The sequence below is a fragment of the Erpetoichthys calabaricus genome, chromosome 2, assembly GCF_900747795.2.
Source record: "Erpetoichthys calabaricus chromosome 2, fErpCal1.3, whole genome shotgun sequence".
Taxonomy (NCBI): domain Eukaryota; kingdom Metazoa; phylum Chordata; class Cladistia; order Polypteriformes; family Polypteridae; genus Erpetoichthys; species Erpetoichthys calabaricus.
The window spans coordinates 203567754-203591285 of NC_041395.2; the positions used below are offsets into that span (position 1 = coordinate 203567754).

Here is a 23532-nt window from a genome sequence, read left to right on the forward strand (position 1 = left end):
CCAGTGTCCGCTAGGGGTACTAAACGCGGTTTTAACCTTCGCGGAGTCCGTTAAAGGAACCTGCCAGTACCCTTTTGTCATGTCCAGTGTGGTCAAATATCGAACCTGCCCAAGCCTCTCGAGGAGGTCGTCCACTCTTGGCATTGGATAGGCATCAAATTGGGAGACTTGATTAAGCCGACGGAAGTCATTGCAAAACCTCCAACTCCCGTCAGGGTTACCGACCAACACAATGGGACTATAACTTTCCTCAATCACACCTAGTTCCAGCATGCGCTTGATCTCAAGCTCCACTTCAGCCCTTTTGCCTCGGGAAGACGATACGGGCATTCTCGGACAATAACCCCGGGCTCTGTCACAATCTTGTGCTCAACCAGAGAGGTCCTTCCAGGGTTCTCTCTGACTACCTCCCGAACGGACCGGATCACTGTTTCCAGTTCCTGCCATTGTCTGGGACTTAAATCCGCACCGAAGTTAAGGCTAGCCGTGTGAGCGAAGAGTGAGCGGGGCTGGCCAGAGGAGGGATCGGGATCCCTGTTCTTCCACGGTTTTCAGCAGGTTCCCTCAGCCGACGATTGGGTTGACTCACCAAATAGTCGATGAGGCCCTTCCTCTCCTTAACTTCGTAGGGGCCTTGCCAATGGGCAAGCAACTTAGAGTGGAAGGTAGGCACTAGGACCATGACACGATCTCCCGGACGGAACTCCTGGAGAGACGTGCCGCGGTTGTAATAACGGACCTGTGCTGCTTGGGCCTCTTCCATGTGACTTTTAAGGAGGGGCCAAATCTTTCCAAATCTATCGCGTAATTGCGCGATATACTCTAGTATGTTTGTAGAGGGAAGAGCCTCTTCTTCTCATCCTTCTTTTAGGATATCTAATATGCCCCGGGGTTGTCGCCCATACAGTAATTCAAAAGGGGAGAACCCCGTGGAGGCTTGTGGACTTCCCGATAGGCAAAAAGGACGAGGGGGAGGAGCTGATCCCACTTCCTTCCATCCTCGCTGACCACCTTACGCAGCATTTGTTTGAGAGTCTGATTGAACCTCTCTACTAAACCGGCAGTTTGAGGATGATACACCGCGGTCTTTAAATGCTTTATTTTCAGTAACCTGGCAGTATTCTTCAACGTCTCCGAGGTGAAAGGTGTCCCCTGGTTCGTCAAGACTTCCTTGGGGATACCCATGCGTGCAAAGACCCCGAGTAATTCCCGTGCGATGGCTTTAGAAGTGGCTGAGTGCAACGGAACAGCTTCAGGGTATTTGGTAGCATAATCCATGAGGACTAGGATGTACTTGTGTCCTCGGGCCGAGGGCTCTAGAGGTCCGACTATATCGACCCCAATTCGATGGAAGAGAATGTCAGTCAGGGGAATAGGAACGAGAGGAGCACAGTCCTTTCTTGGAATTTGTCGCAATTGACACTCCGGGCAGGAAGTACAAAAGCGACGAACCTCCTCATTGATTCCTGGCAAGTAGAAACGGAGCTTTATCCACTCCAGGGATTTTTTCAGTGCCCAAGTGGCCACCTAGGAGGTGGGCGTGTGCTAACTTACAGACCTGCCGCCGGAAGGTTCGCGGGATTAGCAGTAGCCTTCTCTCCTGCCCATCATGCATTGCTACGCGATAGAAAAGGTCGTTGTCTAACACAAAGTGAGGACCCTGTGGCATTGACTGGTTAGTGCGCTGGCTGTTGACTAGGACCACTGCATTTTTTGCAAATTTCAGGGAATCGTCACTCCACTGCTCCCTTTTAAAGGAAGCCGGCGTCTCTCTAATTTGGAACCGTAAAAGGGAGAGAGGGTCTGAACCAACCTCAAAGGGCGTGGTTTCCTCCCGCTCCGCCGCAGCGCTGGTGAATGACGTGTCGGCACGCGACGGCCCGGGAGTTGCCACGTCACTCAGGGCGGCCGCTTCGTCTCTCTCTGCCGGCTGAGTACATGGCGTGGAGGCAGCTTGAGATGGCTCATCCCCGTCCATAACTTGGCCAAAGTTAACCCCAGGAGTGGTATGTGTCTCACCGCTTTTGATATTAGACCAGTCCCGCCCTAGTATCACCGGGTGTGGAGGATCAGGGAGGATCGCCACGGTTAATTTCTGAACTGATCCTCCGTAACAGATGACACAAGCAGCAGTCCTGTACCAACGGGTTTCTCCGTGGACACAGGTTATACCAGTCTTAAATTTCAACCACTGTTGCGGTAGAACAAATTGGCGGGCAACAATGGAAATGTTGCTGCCGGAATCGAACAGAGCAGAAATTTTATACCCGTTAACGATCACCACGCCTGTGTGTGGGACCGCCAACGGGTTTGTAAGAGCACACCAACCCCTCTTCCCTCTCCACCTGCATTCCACCTATATTCCCAAGCGGTTTGCGCGCCCGCGACTTCTGGGTTGTACAGGGGTGGGGCTAGGTTTTGGGACGTACTCCGGTTAAGTTCGAGCAAGGGACGGTTCAGCTCCCCCAGATTGTGAGGCCATCCTTTGTCTTTTTACGAGCTCTATGAGCTCTGCCATGTTTCTGAATTGTCTACCCCAGACCAGCTGGGTGAAGCCCCGGGGTAGTGTGTCCAGATGCAGATAGCAAGCCACCTGCTCTATTACATGAAAGGGCTTGTTGTCCTGTGGCCGTAGCCACTGCCCTACCTTTGCCCATAGGGACCAGGCTTGTTGAGGGGTCGGCCGCTCTTGGTCGAACCTCCAGTTTTTTAGGCTACTCACCTGCCAGTCTGGGGCACCCCTAGGTGGGAATCGGGGCTCTGGCTTCACAGGGAGGCGGGCACTCTCCTCCGAGAGAGCATAAACAGCCCTCTTTGCCTCCCCCTTCCGAAGCAGCCCAATTCTGTGAGCCCCTCCTGCACACACCCTGGCCTGCCTAGGTTGCCTAGTGGAGCATGCCGGGAGCAGAGCCTGTACCGGGCCACTCCGAAACACGGGACACCCTCCCCGCCTGGAGACTCGGCCCCGGTACGCTCCCACCTGGATGTGGTGCAGGTCCTGTCCCCTTCTCTTCCAGGGCTTCTCGATCCTGCCGACTACGCTAATGTCACAAAAATGAGACATAGTGACATAAAGGTTTGGGGCAGCCACCCATATAATTTGTTCTCCTGGCTGCAAAGTTGCTTTCTTTCACAATATAGCACTGAGGTGCTCACAACAGAGTCCAAAACAAGACTGAGGGAATAGGGAAAAGGTGTAGACTTTTAAAGGGGAAGAAAGGAAGTGAGGTCATAGGGATCGGCTCATGTTCTTCAGCCATTGGTTCTAGCCCGGACGTGACATCACAGGAGCCGGTAAGGTCTTCTTCCATTGGCTCGGTCCCGGAAGTGACGTCAAGAGAGCCAGGCGGAATCTCCCGTGAATGGTCTACAGGTAAGGGAGAAAAAGATTCAGTGCACTCTGCCACATCCCGGCATGCCTCAGAACTGCCTTCACTCAAGACCTTTAGCTGCCTCCCATGCACACGAGTGTGACACTTAATATTAATGTGTGGCAGATATAGGGATCCCCGCAGTGTATTAACAAATGGGGAATTGAGGAGATTTCATCAAAAAAATATCATCATGAACAAAATCTATAAATTTTAATTGATAGAATGCACATTTTACATTTATTCTCTGATATTTTCTGTCCAATAACTGAAAACTACTTCTTAAAATCCACATAAATATAAAAATTCAGATATTATGTGTTTGTATAGTGCCTTATGAAAGTATTCATCCCCTTTGATATTTTTCCTGTTTTGTTGCATTACAATCTGAAATTAAAATGCATTTTTGGGGGTTAGTACCAATTGATTTATACAACATTACTACCATTTAAAGGTGAAAAATATTTTTATTGTGACAAAAGCAATAATTAAGACAAAAAATTGAAATCATTAGTGCGCTTAAGTATTCAGTCCCCAAAGTCAATACTTTGTTGATCCACATTTTGCTGTAATTACAGCTCCATGTCTCTTGGGGAATGTCTCTATTAGCTTAGCACATCTAGCCACTAGGATTTTCACCCATTCTTTAAGGCAAAACTGCTCCAACTCCTTCAAGTTAGATGGGTTGCATTGTTGTACATCAATTTTCAAGTCATGCCACAGATTCATAATTGGATTGAGGTTATGGTTTTGAATAGGCCGTTCCAACTCGGTTAAATGTTTCTCTTTAAACCGCTCCAGTGTAACTGTAGCAGTATGTTTAGGGTTATTGTCTTGCTGGAAGGTGAATCTTTGCCCCAGTCTCAGCTCTCTGGCAGACAGAAACAGGTTTTCTTGTATTTAGTACAGGTTTGTCCTGTATTTAGTGCCATCCATCTTCTGCCATGTTTCACTATGGGAATGGTATTCTCAGGGTGATGGCATTTCCTGTGATGGCTAAGATGTTCAGATTTAGTCTCATCTGACAAGAGAACCTTCTTCCATGTGTTTAGGGAATCCAGCACATGCTTTTGGGAAAACTCCAAACTTGTTTTCTTATTGTTTTCTTTAACCAATGTCTTTTTTCTGCCTATTCTTCCATAAAGCCCTTCTCTGTGGAGTATACAACTTAAAGTGGGCCAGTGGATAGATACTCCCATGTCCGCTTTGGATCTTTGCAGCTCCTTCAGTGTTACCTGTGTTGTCTTTATTGTATCTCTGATTAATGCCCTCTTTGCCCGGTCTATGAGTTTTGGTGGGCGGCAGCATAACCATGCAGTCTCTTGTCAGGTTTGTAGTGGTGCTATATTCTTTCCATTTTGTTATAATGGTTTTAATGGTGCGCCATAGAATATTCAAAGTTTGAAATTTTTTTTTTTTTTTAACCAAACTGTGATATATGCTTCTTCACAACTCTGACCAGTTTGGAGTGCTCCTTGGTCTTCATTTTGCCTGTTTAGTAGTATTGCAGAGTCAGGGGCCTTTCAGAACAGGTCTCTTTATACATACTTCATGTGAAAGATCATGTAACACTTTGATTGTGCACCGGTGGATCCTAATCAACTAATTATGTGGCTTCTGAAGATAACTGGTTGGTCTCAAAATTTTTCTTTTTTTTTTTTTTTTTTTTTTTTTTAACCTATATGGAAGGTATTTTATTTTCATTCCACTTCAACAGTTTGGATTATCTTATTATGTTCATTATGTAAAATCCAAATGAAAAATCAATTTTAATTCCAGATTATAATGCTACAAAACAGGGAAAACACTGAGGGGTATGAATACTTTCGCAAGGCACTATGCTTGGTGAGAAGTGCTATACCAAACAACATAAGTTGTAGTTGTAGTTTGAGTCTTGCCTTGATATTTTCTCATTAGTGCTGCCAGTCCTCTCACAACCCACGGTCCTATAGGAGTAACTGAATACGTGTTGGGTCCCCTTCTCCGTGCTGGCATGCTCATGACAATCTGAAAATGACTGCAAAGCCTCCATTCATTTTTCAGAACTGTCGTGGAAAATGTTGAAAGTGATTTCTCTTGTGATCTCCTCTTTCAAGTGCATGACAATACAAGTTAAATGATTGCACCTCATGTCATAGGTAAAGTTATTTCACTCCCAAAGAGCGCAAGGAACTGTTTCTGAATTAATCCCATAATGGAAAGTGGCAAAAAGCGTTAAATGCTTTGTATTGTATTTGTTCTTCTGTGTGCTCTATGTGTGTGAATCACTACGTGATTCTTAAACTGGCTTTCTCTTCCTCCAACAGGACACAGAATCCATTACATTCGTGATATTGGAGCTCTGTGAATAATTTAAATACCGAGATGTATACTTGTTATCATTTTCATGATGATAGGAATTAAAGTATGTTATTAAACATGGGAACACGGTGGCGCAGTGATAGTGACGAGCTGGCGCCTCGACCAGAGTTTGTTCCTGCCTCATGCAAGATTCTTGGTGCGCCGTGTGCGACCTTCGATGAAATAATTTATTGCAGCAGTACTGTCTCTTTCAAACGTACTAACCTCAAATTCCTGTCCTTCCTTTTCTTTCTCCAAGTAACCAATCGCCACACGATCAGCTCTGTAATAGATGTCAAGCCATCTGTAGGCTTAGAACGCTGATTCTTCAAAACTTTTAAGGAACATTGAAATATCTTCGTAGTACATAGTTAATTATTCCATCCATCTATCCATCTAGGGGCACGCCACTCCCAGCAAGGATACAGCGCGAGGCAGGAACAATCCCTGAATAGGTGCCAGCTCGTCGCTAGGGCTGTGACACTGTGTCCTCACATGTTTAATTATTAACAATATAGTTTATTTAAATAATGTTAACATTTTATCTGTATAATGTAATAAACATATTTTGCTGCATTTCATCTTAAAAATGATATTGTCATCATATGTAAACACACACTATATAAAGTGGCTCAGGTTGTGCAATATTATAACTGTATCGCAAGATTACAGTGAGGAAATTGTACTTATAAGTACAAACAGTTCTACAAGGAGCACTTGATGGACTGAATGAGTTCTTGGGATGAAACTGTTTTTGAACCACGATGTCCCTACAGGAAAGGCTCTGAAGCATTTGTCATATGAGAGCAGTTCAATAGACAGCATGGCTGAGGCAGCGTGTGCTTGATGCTGTATACTGATAATTCTCTTTCTGATCAGCTGCTGTAGAGCTGTGATTCCACACTCAGATACAGTGATATAAATACTCCGAGTGGTGCAGTGAGAGTAATATGGAAAAAGATGATCCACTGTGGTAACCCCTAACGGGAGCAGCTGAAAGAAGAAGAAGAAGGTGCAATGAGAGTAACAACGCTAAAGCAGCTATGGTATTTGGAGTAGTTTGGCTATTCCGTGGACCATTATATTGTTACAGGTTAATTACAATTAGATGCCTTAAACTAATAAACAATATGCAGGTAATTTCAGTGTATATGATAAAACCATGTCAGGGATGTGGATCTAAAAAAGAAAAGGAAAACCACACTGGAACAAAAGCATTGCTTTGATGCTGGGTGCCGCCAGTTTGCAAAACCGAGCAGAGAACTTGCGATGTGAGCGTGGAAATGGGCATAAGCAACATTTTTGTGCATACGCACCATTTATACATGGGGCCCCTTATCTGCTGATTTTCTTTTCAACATGTGTAAATGCAGTGTTGTAGCATCAACAAAGTGAGCCATTTTTATATACAGTTTCACTCACGTTTTTCTCATGTATGTATTTTACCTTTCAAAGTAATTTGTCTACTTGCAATCATGCATGTGTGGTACTGACTTTTTTGTTCTACGAATATTGTAAAATACTGTAAAAAAGCTGGTATCTTCATGTTTTCAAAACTTTGGTACCATATTAGTACCGAAATATTGGTTCTTATGACATCCCTAGCTTCTATAGAAATTGTATGTTTAAATCCATATGCCAGTTTTATAAATGTAGGTGCACAAAAACACATTTGTTTGTGTCTTATGCAGATTTGTAAAAAATATTATCTGAATATGCAGTATTTTTTTTTCTTGTTAGTAGCTTATAGCGACTTTTATAGATGAATTTTAATTTTTTCATGTTTTCTTCCCCCTGTAGAAGTCATTGATTGATATGTACTCTGAGGTTTTGGATATCTTATCAGACTATGATTCTAACTATAACACTCAAGATCATCTGCCAAGGGTAAGGAATCAGTTCATTGTAATTTTTCAGATGCCGAGAAATATTTTACTTTTCATAACATTGGGCTGCTGGTCTGATAACGTTGCTCTGAGGCCATGAGTTGTTTTTGGAGTACCAAGTAAAGTGAAACCTCATTTGCACATTGTAACATTATTTATTGGGGGAGGGGAGCTTAGCTGCTATTGTATCTGTCCTAATTTTATGGAGCAGGAAAGGGGGACTTGTGTTTTTCTGAGTTTCTGTCTGATTATCTTGTACTTGTAGTCTGTTTTATTTATGTATCAGAAAAAATGCATTCAATAAATTCTAGTATTCCTTAATATTTGGCAGACATTGTGTTTGTAGAGTCATCACTTATCCCCGTATTGTTTTTTTTTTTTTTTTTAATGTAGTCTATTTTCAATTTCAGAGGACATTTGGGAGTCAGAGTCGTGAACTTTTTTGAACACTGTAATGATATTTATGGATAAATACACATGTGCCTCACGCCTCCTTCAAGAAACAGTATAGGACATCTTTTTACTTTAACAGTAGAATCCCTGCTAAAATTCTTTTTTCCCTGAATTCCTAAGTTTCCTAACATATGTGAAGAAATTTGTGGGTCCTTATCACCATGCCCGTTGCCCACAGATAAATACTTTTGTTTAGCAAATTTGTCAGTTTTCAGCACTCAACCTGCAATCATCCTCCATTCAGCCAGCTGAAGCCATCACACAGCCACAATTCTCACAGTCCAAGTCTGCATTGCAGATCTAGCAATGAGTTCTAAGGAATTATATAGGTAATGATATAGCGTGATTTCATGTATGTTCTGTGTCTACAACGATCTGTGTAAATGTCGGGCGACATAAGAAATGTACACATAGCTAAATCAGAACATTTTTTCATATGTTATAGTGATAACAATGGTTCGGTGGCAACTAGGCAACAGTCAACTTGGCGAAGAAACAACTCGGCGATATCCTTTACAAGTTAGGTAATAGTTAGGTTCAAAGAGATTTTTTAATTATATGTAAATGACGTGATTTAAAATGTTGAAAATAAATTTATATAATTGACGACAAACTTTATTCTCCAGATGGAACAAACTCTATCTTACATTATCTTCTGCAACCAAAATTGCTAATCCTTTTTATAAATTGTATTGATTGTAATCCTATGATAACGTTATTTGGAATACAAAAGGTGACCTGCGAGTACGGCTTAAGGAATATCTTTACTCTCAACGTACTGGGACTTTCATAAAGCAGGTGATTCTGTGGATTTTCCGGTGCCCTACGTTGTCATTTAAATATCATTAAAAAATCTCTTTGAACTTAACTATTACCTAACTGGTAAAGGATGTCGCCGAGTTGCCCCTGAACGGATAACAGTATAATGTTGACGTAAAGTGTAGAATGTGTAAAGACAACTCATTGCTAGAGGAAACTTTCAATGCAGACTTGAGCTGGAAGTGAACATTCTGGCAGGCTGATGGTCAGGGACAATGAAAATTTTCACAGGCTTTAGGGATTCTGGTGTTAATATACAGTATATATGCTGCAGAGTGCAGTTTCAGGATGCTCTGATTAGGTTTTTTAGGGACGATCACAGATTTCAGTACTGATTCCAGTATGTTTTGTATATCATTTAATTATTACTGTTGTAACTAAGCTCCTGCATAATCAGCCATTTAGAAATATCTGTTCAGTATTAAAGTTGTACATTTATAATTAAACCTGCAGACTGCATATGTTACCTGTTTATTTTTATTAACAAAGTGACATTCTGTAGATTTATTGTTCAGAGGCCCTAAAATGCTTAATAAAACCATACTTTTTTAAACTAATTAAAAATGTACAAAAATGTTTTTCCACAATACAAAAAAGTAGTAAAAATTTTTTTTGATAATTACAAAGCACGATACTAGCATGATTCTAATAAAATATTTATGTTTATCTAGATGACACAAGGCTAACATGCTTAACAAGTTTAAAAGACTCATTTGGCTGTTAACCTAGGCAGCGAGCACAAATTTTTCTTTATCTTTTCCTTCTTCATTTATAAATGTGAGCCGCTGTACTAAACACATGTTTGCACACTGTCCACACTCAGACAAGGAGTTTGTGTTTTAATTACAGGACAAAATGAAAAGGTCTAAAATAATTCTGTACTAATTTCTGCAGAAGACGCACTTCTCTTTTTTTTTTTTTTTTTCACTCCTCAGAATCCCTTTTCTTAGTTTAGTACTTCACTTTCTTTATTGTAAAAGCCAATCTTCCTGTCTTTACTCTCTCCTAAAGTCTGACTGTAAAGCTTAGAAAGGCAGGATTTAAATTTACCAGTCGAGTCATTTGGGGTGAAAAACATCCAATCTCAGCCAGCATCACTAATTAATAGATTGCTCTTTTATTATAAAAAAAACTTTTTGTCTTCCTCTATTTAATTAACATTTTGTGAAAAATATAAGCACCATCCATTTTATTTCATTCTCCCTTCAAAACAGTTATTAAACAAACATCAACATAATACAGTAGAAAAGTTATGTCTGTACTGTCCACTGCTGCAATGGTACAGATTTAGTACACATTCTTCATGTGATATTTTTTGAAACGATCACTAACACACAGCCCAATATTGCAATCAGGACAATAGAAGCATGTTTATTTGCTCACTTTTCTTAGAATAGTTATTTTTCTATTTTTTGTGCATGAGAGGTAAATTGTCAGTTCCTGATCCCCACAATGGGTTATTGTAAGCTACCATAGCATTAAGCTTTATGACTTCCTCAGATCTCCTGAAGTGAGCATTGACACTGAATTACTGCATTGTGAACAGTTCTTAGAGGGGCTAACATCTTTTTTTTGTCCTTCCACTTGGTCACAATCATTTTGCTTTTATTCCACGTAGATACTGCATTCTGCTGTAGCGTTATTCAACTGAAGTTACCGGGCATATCACAGCAGTTCTTTCATACAGTTTATAATAGAGTGGCAAAATGCATAGATTTTTTTTTTTGCTGCAAAATGTTATTTTATGACACTAGATGGCGGCAGAATACAGCCCCTACCATTATTCAAGCTTTTTCCTGAGAGACATTTGGAGTTTACTGCTTTTACCTAAAATTTGGTTAATGCTAAAGTTCATTTTGGAAAGTAGGACCCGACATGTGGTGTACCAACTATAATATAATTTATATTTTTTTCTGTTGTTTGTTACCTGTCCACCATACTGTACTCTGATGTATTCATCCATGTTCATGCTTTAGTAAAAGACAAAAAATGATCATATAAAGCAAGGCAGTCTACTTAATACTTTCAAGATTTGCAACTGTACATTTGTCATCAACCCTTTCCAGACAAGGGTAATACTGGCAACATGCAAAGAAGATCATGCCACCTTAATCTCTGCAACATTTTCCTTTTCCTTCTGAGGAATTCCCAGACATTCTTGAGTCAGTCAAGAAATATTTCATCTCTAGATAGTCCTGTGTCTTGTCCGAGTGGGCCATGCATATTAACCAATTATTTTAACTGCATGCCCCTTAGAAGTAGACATTTTACTCGGAAGCCTTCCTCTGAAAGAAAGTGTGCAAGAACCTTTTTTCCACTACTTGTACTCTTAATTGCTTTCATTAATAGTTCAGCGGTCATTACCACAGATGAGGAAGAAGGATACAGGTTGATATCTACCTCCCACTTTACCACCACTCTCTGGTACAACATCTGGTTAAAAAAAAAATAAAAATACTACCATTGCATCAGTTCATTGCTCAATCTTATGATCGCCTCAACCCTTAGTTGTGGACGATACTCCATGGTACTTGGTCTCATCCACCTCGGGTAGCTGTTAACTCCTTTCCTGCAGGGGATGTTCCACCGTGTTTTGGAGTGGATCACAACCTCTGATCTGGAGGTGCTGATTTTCAGCCCAACTTCGTCACACTGATCTGTGAACCTTTCAATAATAAAATAGACCAGATACTTTTTATAAATGTTTTTTGCACTGTTTGTTTCAAAAAGGTAGTTATAAATTGATAAATGGAATGAAAATACTTTAATGCCACAACTAAAAGCAGAAGCCCTTCAAGTTAAGACAGCACTTGCTCTTTTTCACTTTCTTTTTGTGTGTGTGGAGCTGTATACCTTCAATAACAATTGCCAATTTGAAAAATGGGAAGAATCACACAGATCTAGGATTGAAAGTGCATCTGGAAAATTCTGATTGTTTTATGTCAGTTGGACTTTGAATCTACTATGCGCGTCAACCTTGAAATGTAATGAGCATTTGTTAAATGCATTACTTAAGATTTAGAAGCCAAAATACTGAGTGTAAACAGAACCAAATACTCGCAGAACAACAGTGGTTTAAATATGTGACTTCACACCCAAGGTACAACTATATCTAAAGTTATCATGGTGTACTGCATACTACCCTGTAATGGCAGATGTATCTTTATTAGTGTAATGGATATTTTCTCAGTTTAGCCAGGTTGGCTGATTGCTGTCCTCAAAGAGGCAAAAGGTGGTGTTGGAGCAGAAATGTTTATAGCCAGCTACTCTTCTTGATGCCAACCCACTTAGTTGCCTTTTATGACTTACATGGGGATTGGAGAGTTTATTCTATCCGTATATCAAGTTTTGTTCTGTGATGAACTGACACATTTTTGCATCAACTTACATATTATTTACTGCTTATAAAAAGGCAATTAAGTGAAGCTGTATTTTATTAAAAAAACTCTGCAGATGGACACATTTAATCAGTTATTTCCAATTGGTGTGGTGGGCACATCATATTGCCTGCCTGACTGGATGAAGGGGATATTCTCTGGCTTTTTAAGGCAAACAGAGGCATGGTTGTGATGTTGTATCTCTTCTACATTCACAAGAGAATGAAAGTTATTGTGGACTTGAATGGTATGTTTTATTTATGCCTTAAATCTAAGACCATCACTTCATCCCCTCTGTAAACTATGGCAGTAGTCATTTTATGTAGATGATTTTAAGTAGCAGGCACAGGTCATTTTCTCAATGTTGATAGAAAATGTATGTTGAATACTACAGAGAAATATGGGATAATAAGCTGCACCATACTACCACACTAGTAAAAACATTTATTTGCCAGCTGGAGACTGATCAAAAACACACTTTCAGGGCAACATCAGAATGGCATAAAATAAAAAAGGTAGTTAAAATGCTGACCTTTTATCCTTTCAGCTATCGCCTCTATCAAGACTTCAAAATTACTGCCCAATGCTATTTCACCCTAACTTGACCTAGCTACCGTATGTCAATTTTGCAAGGAGAAATTTGCAAATAATTGCATTGTTATAACACACAATGTTGTAGACTTACAATGCTGTGAAAAATGATTTGACTCTGCTACTGCAAATTATTTGACAATGAATGTTTTCATATTTTTAGGTAAAGGGGTACCTGACTGAGCAAATACTATTTTGTTTTATATTTTTTTTATTTTATTACTTATTTAATGTGTCAAATGATTACTTTATAGTTTTATATTTTTAATTTTTTTAGTTATTGAAATTATGAAATGAACATAATTATTCAACACCAACTGACAGTTTGTGGAAAAAATATGCCCTAGTTAAATGCATCCAATTAAAGGGATGCAATGATTGAGCAGAAAGTAGCAAGACTTGATTAAGTTGAGCAGGGCTTATTTTGACCCTCAGCTTCAAAGTCTAATGTCTCAGTAAAATAAAAACTGCTGAAGAATTATTTACCAGTCTGGTATGCATTATATTTAACCACAATAAGTCCTGTAATATCTAAACAGAAAACCATTGAAACATTAGGAACATCCTCAGGATTTGTTGGCCTGCCAAAATTACTCCAAGAATACAGTGTAAAGTCATCCAAGAAGAAACAAAAAATCTTAACAAACAGTGAAAAAACTGCAGGCTTGTCTTGCCACAGCAAAAAGTCAATGTTCATGACTTCACAATCACAAAGACATTAGGTTTAAATACTGTATGCTTCATTGGAGAGGAACATGGTGGAAAATACTGGTAACCAAGGTGAACGTGCTGGAGTAATTGTTGATTCTAAATTGTCCAGGTATGAGTAAATGTGTCTGACAGCATAAGTGTATTTTTCAACTGACTGGCTTTCCATCCAAAGTAAATATTTGCACTGCCTATCACTCAGGGTGACTTGAATATCTTTATTTATTTATTTATTTTTTCAAATAAAAAAAAAACATTGGTTACTAATCTTGCATTGTAGTGATAACAGAGTAAAAATTTTAATCTCATAATTACATTATCCAAATATCAGTTATCCAGTCATATGCTCTCAACATTTCATGCACAGCATTGAAGTTCATTCAAACAAGAATAAACATTTGAACCGAAGACAGCTCTTATGAACAGTGAATGAGTGTGGAGGTTGGACTTCAGTGTATTATATTAAATAATTATATGTTAGTAATTCTCTGTTTTCTTAAATCTAGGTGGTGGTTGTTGGAGATCAAAGTGCTGGGAAGACCAGTGTACTAGAAATGATTGCTCAGGCTAGAATATTTCCTCGGGGTTCAGGTGAAATGATGACTCGGGCGCCTGTAAAGGTGAGACAATTGTATTTTACTGTACTATGTCTTGTAAAGGTTCTTGAAAATATGTTTTCCTGGCTCCCTCAAAGAATTAATCTTAGATTTTAAAGTATCATCCTTTAAATATCTGTTTAACAGTGAATATACTGTAGCTGAGTTGATATCTTCATCTTTGTGGCACATTCTATTGAAATAGTCCTATAGCTCAAGGAATATGTGGTGGTCAGAAGGGGGCAGTTAAGGAGTAAAATGGTGGGTAGGCATCATTCAAATCCACTGCCTTTTCAACTTGTGCAGTCTAAGAAGGGAAACTGTTTTGAAATGGAAGGGTGTCAACAAACTTCTTTGAAACATCTTCCAAATTGATTGCTATAAGCAACAAATGCAAATTGGCTTGATATTAACTGATTATGTAATCTTCTTGAGGCATGTATTCAGTATGAATTACAACCTCTCTATCATACACAATTGCACAAATGGTATTATTGGCACTGGCTTGGACCTTTATTCTCTACTACAAAAAAAATCACTATGCTTTTGATTGTTGTTGTGTTATGGTGATGCATTCAGTTTTCATCCTTGCCCACATGCAATGGCGAAAAATGTTACAGACCATCACTTGATTGCGCAGTATGAAAGGGAATGGTCCCGGTTCATGATTTTGCAGTTTTTTGCATTCATGTTGACTTGGTTCTCAACGGGAATCATAATAAAACACAAATACATGAAACTTGTAATTCACTTCTACTAGTACACAAGAGCTTAATCTATGATCTCATACAAAATCAGCACCGTACAATATCCTTTTCAAGTGGAGGCTCAGAACATTTTGATCATCTTTATAAATTAATAGTTTCTCTAATCACTCAAGTCAAATATTCTGCACTGTACCTCTTTGCAGAAATTAATTTTCTTGTGTGTAAGGCTGCTTCTTATGTATAAACATAAGGTTAATATGTTTAAGAATAGTAGGCCAGAGGTATCCTAGAATTTCAAAATGACATGTTTCTTGTCATTTACCATTTAAAAAAATATCTGGAAATATGGCATGGACTATGGCTGGAATGTTACCTTTTTAAATTTTGTTTTTGTTTTTGTTTACATTGATATAGAAGCATCATCCATCAATTATGACAGTTTCTCTTAATGCAAAATATGTACAGGCATCTTTTTGTGCATTTTTTAAAATTTTATTTTACTATATCAGCCTGGAGGGACAAAGCACAAACTAATTATAGAAGCAAAAGAATATACTAAAACAGAAAGGAGTGGAGTTGTTTTGGATTCAAGGGCTTTGAATCTTGAAATTAATAGATTGTGATCTGAAAATCTTTAAAATTTCAGAGTAAAAAAGTTTTATGTCTCTGTGTATAAGCAAAACTGTAGCACATTTGAAATTTTTAAAGAATACATTTTTAAAGAACTGAAATAAATGATAAAATAAACATTTTACGTTTAATGAAAGAAACAATGGAACCCTATCTGTGGTCTGTGTGAACAGTATGACTTTAAATGCAAAACATAACTAGCAAGTTACTGTCGGGCATTATCATTTAGGTACTACCATAAACACATGTATTTAATAAAGGCAATCAGAATATCTGAATACTCATAAGTTAAGGCTATCACTCATTCTTTCAGAGGGTGCTTTTCTGCTTTAAGATAGAGGATTTTGTAAAATGGCCAGTGGTTTTTAATTTGTGTTTTTAAAATTTAAAAAATTGTGTACATTATGCTCTCTTTGGGATATCTTAATGAAAATCAAACTTTCCTGACTAAATTCTTTAAAGAATGTGTTTTGCAGATATCAGCAAAACCAGCCCACGAGGAGCTATTTGTTTCATGAAGATATTCATGACACTGACAGTTGGTGTGTTTTGCATCATATGCAACCACACGTAAAAATGAAAGGAGGTACAGGGAAAAAATGTCAACAATTTCGCAAAAAATATTAACAATCTTTAAAAGGTGTAAGTAATAAGCATGTATTGACTGCATTTCACTATATTGTTGGTACTGATTGCATACTCATTTATCAGACACACAACCAAAGTACAGTAGCAAATTTCTTAATAAAACAATTTTAAAAATTCTGTATTAACTGGCTGCGGTGGGTTGGCACCCTGCCCAGGATTGGTTCCTGCCTTGTGCCCTGTGTTGGCTGGGATTGGCTCCAGCAGACCCCCGTGACCTTGTGTTCGGATTCAGCAGGTTGGAAGATGGATGGATGGATGTATTAACTGGATAAGTGTTAAAACATACAGTGCCCTTTATAGTGTTTGGGACAGAGACATATTTTTCCTTGATGTTCCCCCTGCTCCACAGTTTTAGAATTACAAATCAGACAATTCAGACATGATTAAAGTACACAATTGCAGACTTTAGTTTAAGGGTATTTGCATACATTTAGGTCACAGCAGTAGAAATGTAGAAATTCCACTTTTTATACATAGTTCCTCCATTTCAGGGCACCATAATGTTTGGGACATAGCAATGGTAGGCATATAAAAACAAACATATTTAGTACTTAATTGCGTATTTCTTGCATGCAATGACTGCTTGAAGTCTGTGATTCATAGACATCACCAGGTGCTGAGAATCTTCCCTGATGCTCCGCCAAGCCTCTAATGCTGCCATATTTAGTTCCTGCTTGTTTTAGATGCTTGTCCCCTTAGGTTTTCTCCTCAGCCTATGGATGGCATTCTCAGTTGGATTGAAATCGGGTGACTGGCTTGGCCATTCAAGAATTTTCCATTTTTAGCTTTGAAACACTCCCGTGTTGCCTTAGCAGTATGTTTGGGATCATTGAAGTTGGGAGGCATTTACTGGAAGCTGAGCAGATAGGTTTCTCTACACCTCAGAATTCAATGTGCAAATGTCATCAGCAGTTACATCATCAATGAAGATAAGAGTGCCAGTTCCTTTGGCAGCCATGCATACCCAAGCAATAACGTTCCCACCACCATGTTTTTTTAGCTTTGAAAAACTCCTGTGTTACCTTAGCCATATGTTTGCGATCATTATCTTGTTGTAAGATGAAGTACCACCCAATGAGTTTGTAGGCATTTCCTGGAACTTGAGCAGAGAAGATGTTTCTATACACCTCAGAAGTCATTAGGTAGCTGCCATTAGAAGTTCCATCTTCAGTGAATATAAGTGTACAGTACATGTTGCAGCCATACCATGCCCAAGCCATAACGCCCCCACCAACATGTTTAACAGATAAGGTGGTATGCTTTGGATGTTGAGCAGTTCCTTTTTGTGTCCACACTTTGCTCTTGTCATTACTGATACAGGTTAATCTTTGTCTTGTCTATCCACAAGACATTTTTCCAGAATTCTGCAGGCTCTTTTAAGTACTGTAATCTGGCCACCTTGTTTTTCTGGATAACTAGTGTTTTGCATCTTGCACACATACTGACACATACACATCTGCCACCTGAAGACTATTTCTGGTTGAACAGGTGTTTGGGGCTTTTTCATTACCATAGTGAGGATTTTTCTGCGATCCGCTTTGGAGGTCTTCCTTGGCCTACCAGTCGCTTTACGGTTTATTTAGCTCACTGTTAAGTTCTTAGTTCTTAATGATATTCTGGACAGTTTATTCGGGTAATCCTAAGGTGTTACCAATGTTTTTAATGGTGGTATTCTTATTTTTCAGCTTCATAATGACTTCTTTGACATTTGTTGGCACCAAGGTTATTATAGTTAACGAAAACTAAAATCAAAACTGAAACTATTATTAGAAAAACATTTTTATAAACTGAAATAAAATAATGGTTGGCACAGCTCTTGTCCTCATGTTAAACAATGGCAACTATAAACTCCAATGTTAGTCTGTAGGTATAAGCAAGCCTAGTAATCTTACGAATCAATGAAACACACCTGAGTAATCGCCAACACCCATGACGCCAATTGTCCTAAACATGTTTTATGTTTAAAAAGTGTTGTAATGTTTTACATGGTGTGACTGAAATGTATATAAATACCCTTAAAGTCAGCAGTGCACTTTAGTCACATCTGAATTATTTGATTTGTAATTTTAAACTGTGGAGCAGAGGCGTAAATCAAGGAAAAATGTGTATTTGATCCAAACATTATGGATAGCACTTTACAAGTTCCTATTAATAAATTAAAATAAAAATAAATTATCGTAACAAAAAAAAAATATATATTTTAACAAAAACAGTTGAAATAAGTATCGGACAGTAACTGTGAAACATGTTAATGCTGATTTTGATATTTACTTATTTCTTTTTTAAACTGCCTGTGGATTTGTTGTTTTGTAACTGAACAGAAGTTTTGCAGTTGTTGCTCTTCCACATTACCATAGAATTGTTAGTTAGGTTAATGTTAATTTTAGTTTGACCTTGTGTGAGTATGTACTTTTAGGCTTTTTTCCTGCTTTTTGCCCATAGCTGTCCAACCTCCATAACCTAAAATTAGATTAAAAGGTTTGAGAACTTTATGCTGTATTATCTTACAGTGTTTATATGAAAACATTATATAGAAGCATGTTTCTAAACGTCTCATTTTAATTTATGTGTTGTTGAATACTTCCTATAGGTCATTTTACATTAAATTGTGAGTGAACCCAGTATAATGGAAACTATTTTATTCTGTGGTATCAGGTAACCCTCAGTGAAGGCCCACACCATGTAGCTATGTTTAAAGACAGCTCCAGGGAATTTGACCTTACAAAAGAAGATGATGTAAGTTATTTTGCATTTCTATTATGTTCCTCCAACATAGTTTGAGATTTTTGTAATCTAAGATTAATTTATGATAATATCCTCTTTTTGTTAATTTTTATTTTTAATCTGCTTTGGAGTTGAAGCCTTATTTACACAGAGAAGCTGAATATCTGAACTTGTTAGTAAACAGCCTCACTCATTAAACAATCTGAACAGCATAACTTTGAAAACCAAGCCATTGATAGTTGTGTATAATGGCTTCAGTAAGGATTCTTGTCTGCTGGCTGTTTTTAGTGGCATGCAGAAAATAGCTTATCAATTAAAGTTATTTTACTCTGACTACCCAGTTGTGTTGTAGTTTTGAATATTTTGATACTACAATAAATGCAATTTCTTTCTCTTTTTGAGAATATTCTGTGACCACCAAATGACTATTTTTTTTTATAAATGTTTGGGTGGGTGGATTGCCAGAAAATAAACTATTCATTTTTATTGTCTAGTTCTTGTATTTCCTATTAAAAATGAATGACATCACCCATCTAAAGTAAAAATCTATTCTTCTTTATATAATGAAAGAATTATTATGTTAATTATATGTATGTAGGTTTGCTTGTTACAAGTTGAAGAAATAAAAACTCCATTATTTATTACAAAATCAGTGAAAGCCATATGAAAGCAAATATCTACAGAATTTCACCTGTTTGACTTTTAGCTTGCGGCTTTGCGGCATGAAATTGAGATCAGGATGAGAAAGAGTGTAAGAGAAGGACACACTGTCAGCCCAGAGGTAAGTGAAAGGTTTAGTTCAATATAGTCTCTATAATAATAACAGGATTACATTATCAAAAATAGATTAATGTTAGAAGTTACTTAATGATTAAGGTTAAGACTAGTGTTATTTTTTGGTAATATAAGTCAACAAAACACATTACGAGCTGTGTTTAGTGATGTATAGAAATACTGAAAAAGTTGGCTGTGTTCTCTTTGTGAAATGTTTGGTAAAGAGATTATTATTGGTGTCAGTGAAGCTAGTATTTTGTGCAAGTTGGACAGCACAGGATCAGCAAGACATGCAAGCCATCATTTGTGTCACAAAAATAGTCACACAGTGGAGTGCTGGTGTCTGGTCTGTCTAGATTGGCATCAGGTCATTGTGTTACCCTCTGTCACCGTCATCATCTGACAAAATACTATATAGCAATATATATTTAAATGTTAATGATACAGAGACCCTTGTCACTGCCCAGAAAAAATTTATTGAATTACCTAAATTGAAACAGCAGCACTTGATGTTTATAGTGAGTGAAAGACTCTCAGGCAAATAAGTGCCAAGCCATAATAACACATAAGGAACATGCGGACTACACACACTTCACAAATCAAACTCAAGATTCTACAACTGTCTTGAAGCAGCAGTAACCACCATGCATGCATGGATTTGCTGGACAGTGTGAGGCTGGCAATCAATCAGACTTTTTAGTAATTTTAAATAGGCAAGTGTACAGGGGATATTATAGTCATGAGGGACTTTAACTGCCCAACTATTAAGTGTACTAACCTTGCAAATAGTGTAGCACAACAGCAGTAGTTTTTAGGTGTAATCTGTGATTGTTTTTTTAACACAATATGTTATGCTACCAACATGGGGGAAAGCCTGTCTAGTTTTAGTATTTTGTAATAATCAGGATCGAAATAAGGGTGTAAACCACTATGGTCCAGTGACCATAATATAGTAAAATTGTCAGTGTTTTAGAAGAGCACAAATGCAAAACTAAAACTGTTAAGTTTAACATTGGTAGGGCAAATTTTGAGCCGATGTGACAAAGTCTAAGTAGGATGGACAGGTATAAGCTTTTAAGTATGGATACAGTAGAGGAGCAGTGGAAGAGGTTTAAAAATGTTTTCTATATTATAGGACAGGTACATAGCAAACTTCAGAATTAATACGAAATTAAAAATAAAACTGCTGCGTTTTAATAATGTTGAAATAGAAACTGCAACAGAAAAAAAAACAGCTGTATAAGGTGTATAAGACTAATACCTCCAATGTGAATCGTAGGGCATATGAGAGCATAGGGGCAACCATTAAAAAGGTTATTAGGTAAGCTAAAATACAGTTAGAGAAGAATATAGCAGATAAGGCAAAAGATGACCCAAAGATTTTAGTAGTAAAAAAAGAGTCCAAGAGTAGGTGAAGTGCATTAGGAATAGTAAAGTGGAGTTAAAAAATACAGACTAGGAAATAGCAGCTTCTCTAAACTTAAATTTTTTATGAAGTCTTCACATGTGAAGAAGTGGATAACTAACCTCCCTGCGGTAAAAGGATCTACTAAGGAAGTACTGAGTGATATGGAAATTGTAGTGGGAGAAGTGCTGCTTAGATTAAATAAGATTAAATCAAACAAATAGCCGGGACCAGAAATTATTTTTTCTTGAGTTCCTTAGAAGGTTAGCCTGTAGATATATTAGCCCTTGATGCATATTTTTAGAAAGTTGCTGTGCATAAGGGAAATTCTGAAGCACTAGAAAATGGTAAATATTATCCCATTATATTAAAAGGGTGACCAGGCAGATCCAGGCAACTATAGGCCTATAAGCTTAACATGCATCACAGGTAAATGAATACAAAGGAATTATTAAAGGAAAAATTGAGCACGCATGGCAAGAATATTTTTGTTGGAACAGTCTGCATGGGTTCAAGAGACAAGAGAGGTCATGCTTTACTAACATGCTGGAATTCTATGAGGAAGCAACAAAATAATATAATTAAAGTGGTGCATACAGTATTTAACTTGACTTTCAGAAAGCATTTGATAAAGTGCCATTTGGCAAGTTGGGCATGAAACCAAAAGAAGTGGGGGTTCAGGGTGTAGTGTGTAGATGGGTGCGAAATTGGCTCAGACACAGGAAGCAGATGGTTATGGTCTGAGGAACCCTATCAGAATCGGCTGATGGTAAGAGTGGTGTCTCACACAGGTCAGTACTGGGGCCACTGCTATTTTTAATGTAAATGATTTTGATAGTAATATGAATAACAAGCTGCTTAACTTTGTAGATGATACCAAGCTAGGTGGATTAACAGATAATATAGAATCTGTTGAATCATTATGGAGGGAGTTGAACAGCATACAGGCTTGGGCAGGTTTTTGGCTGATGAAATATAATGTAAGTAAATATAAAGTATTACACATAGGAAGTAAAATCATTAGATTTGAATGCACAATGGCAGGTCTGAAAATTGAAAGTACTTTTTATGAGAATTTAGGAGTCATAGTTAACTCGTCATTATTAACTTCCAGACAGCCATAAAGCCATAAAGAAAGTTAACAGAATATTAGGTCACATAGGTTATGCTCAAACTTTATCACACACTAGTGAAGTACTGTGTAAAGTTTTGGTTTCAAGGCTGCAAAAGGACATAACAGCTGCTAATGTAAGTCCAGAGAAGACCGATTAGGTTGATTCCAGGGCTACATGGGATGAGTTATGAGAGATTAAAAGAGCTGAGCCTTTTCAGTTTAAGCAAAAGAAGATTAAGAGGAGACATGATTGAAGTGTTTAAAATTATGAATGGAAAGAGTACAGTGGATTGAGGCTGTTACTTTAAAATGAGCAAGAACATGGGAACACAGTTGGAAAGATGTTAACGGCAAATTTCACATGAACATGTTTTTGTTCACACAGAGACCTACTGTAGAGACATATGGACTGAGATTAGATTAGATAAACTTTATTAATCCCATGGGGAAATTCAAATGCATAAAGTAGCAGAAACATAAAAAAATACAGACTCACAGGACAGATAATGTATCCAGTCAATCTATTGACAGACAAATAAATAAATAAATAAATAAACTTAACAAGTACATTGGGTGGAAGCACTGAATTTCCTGATTGCAGTGGGCAAAAAAGGTGCCCAGAGGCACTTCTTAGCACACTGTGTTAGAATGAGCCTCTGGCTAAATGTGCTCCAAGTCAGTGCATCCTGGAGGAAATGGAGAGTATTTTTCATGATGGAATCCAGTTTGGCATCATCTTCTTTTTCCACAACAACTTCCAGTGTGTCCAGGGTATGCCCAGTGCTGGAGCAAGTTTCTTTGATAGAATATCAAGTATTATGATAGCCAGTGTGGTCGAAATTGAACATCTTATTAAAGACTAGGGGGCTTCGCCCCCTGCTCACTTCGCTCGCCAACCCCCGAATTTGGTTTTCCAGATACACACTTTTAAGATTGTTTTTTCTTTGAATTGTTGCTATTTCATTAGTTTCACTTTTATTTCAGAACTTCTGTAAAAACAATATTTGTAATCTTGCAAGTCCCAATATGCTGAATCTTTTTAATGAGGTCAGGATAGGTTTCTCTGTTTGGAAGTTCAGCACAGACGAAACTATCTATATCATCAGCAGTTAATAATTTTTTTTTACAACGTAACAAAGTCAGTAGAGTTCTGCATTGGACTCCTGTCTGTAAAGTTGTGCTATTTTCCTCTCACAGTTCCAAAAATACATGGGTTTACCAAGGTGATACCCCAGCTTTTGTCTAGGTTTTTGTACAAGGGCTAGACAGAACGTTTTTGACTCCTGGGGTAAATTTAGGTTTTTAAATAAGCAGACAGATAAATATATATACATTAACTAAAGTAACCAATAAATGCATGTGCGGTAAACTCTGTTTTTGAAATTCTCA

At 38.0% G+C, this 23532-nt stretch overlaps 1 protein-coding gene across 2 annotated transcripts in view; it reads left to right on the plus strand.

The window, feature by feature from the left end:
* The window catches only part of opa1 (OPA1 mitochondrial dynamin like GTPase), a 215802-nt gene that overhangs the window by 51698 nt on the left and 140572 nt on the right, over window positions 1–23532 (plus strand). For both annotated transcript variants that reach the window (XM_051922224.1, XM_051922225.1), the window contains 4 exons: window positions 7512–7598; window positions 14052–14165; window positions 18782–18862; window positions 19557–19631. In XM_051922224.1, coding sequence (XP_051778184.1) covers window positions 7512–7598; window positions 14052–14165; window positions 18782–18862; window positions 19557–19631 — 357 coding nt within the window. The remainder of the gene's footprint in view (window positions 1–7511; window positions 7599–14051; window positions 14166–18781; window positions 18863–19556; window positions 19632–23532) is intronic.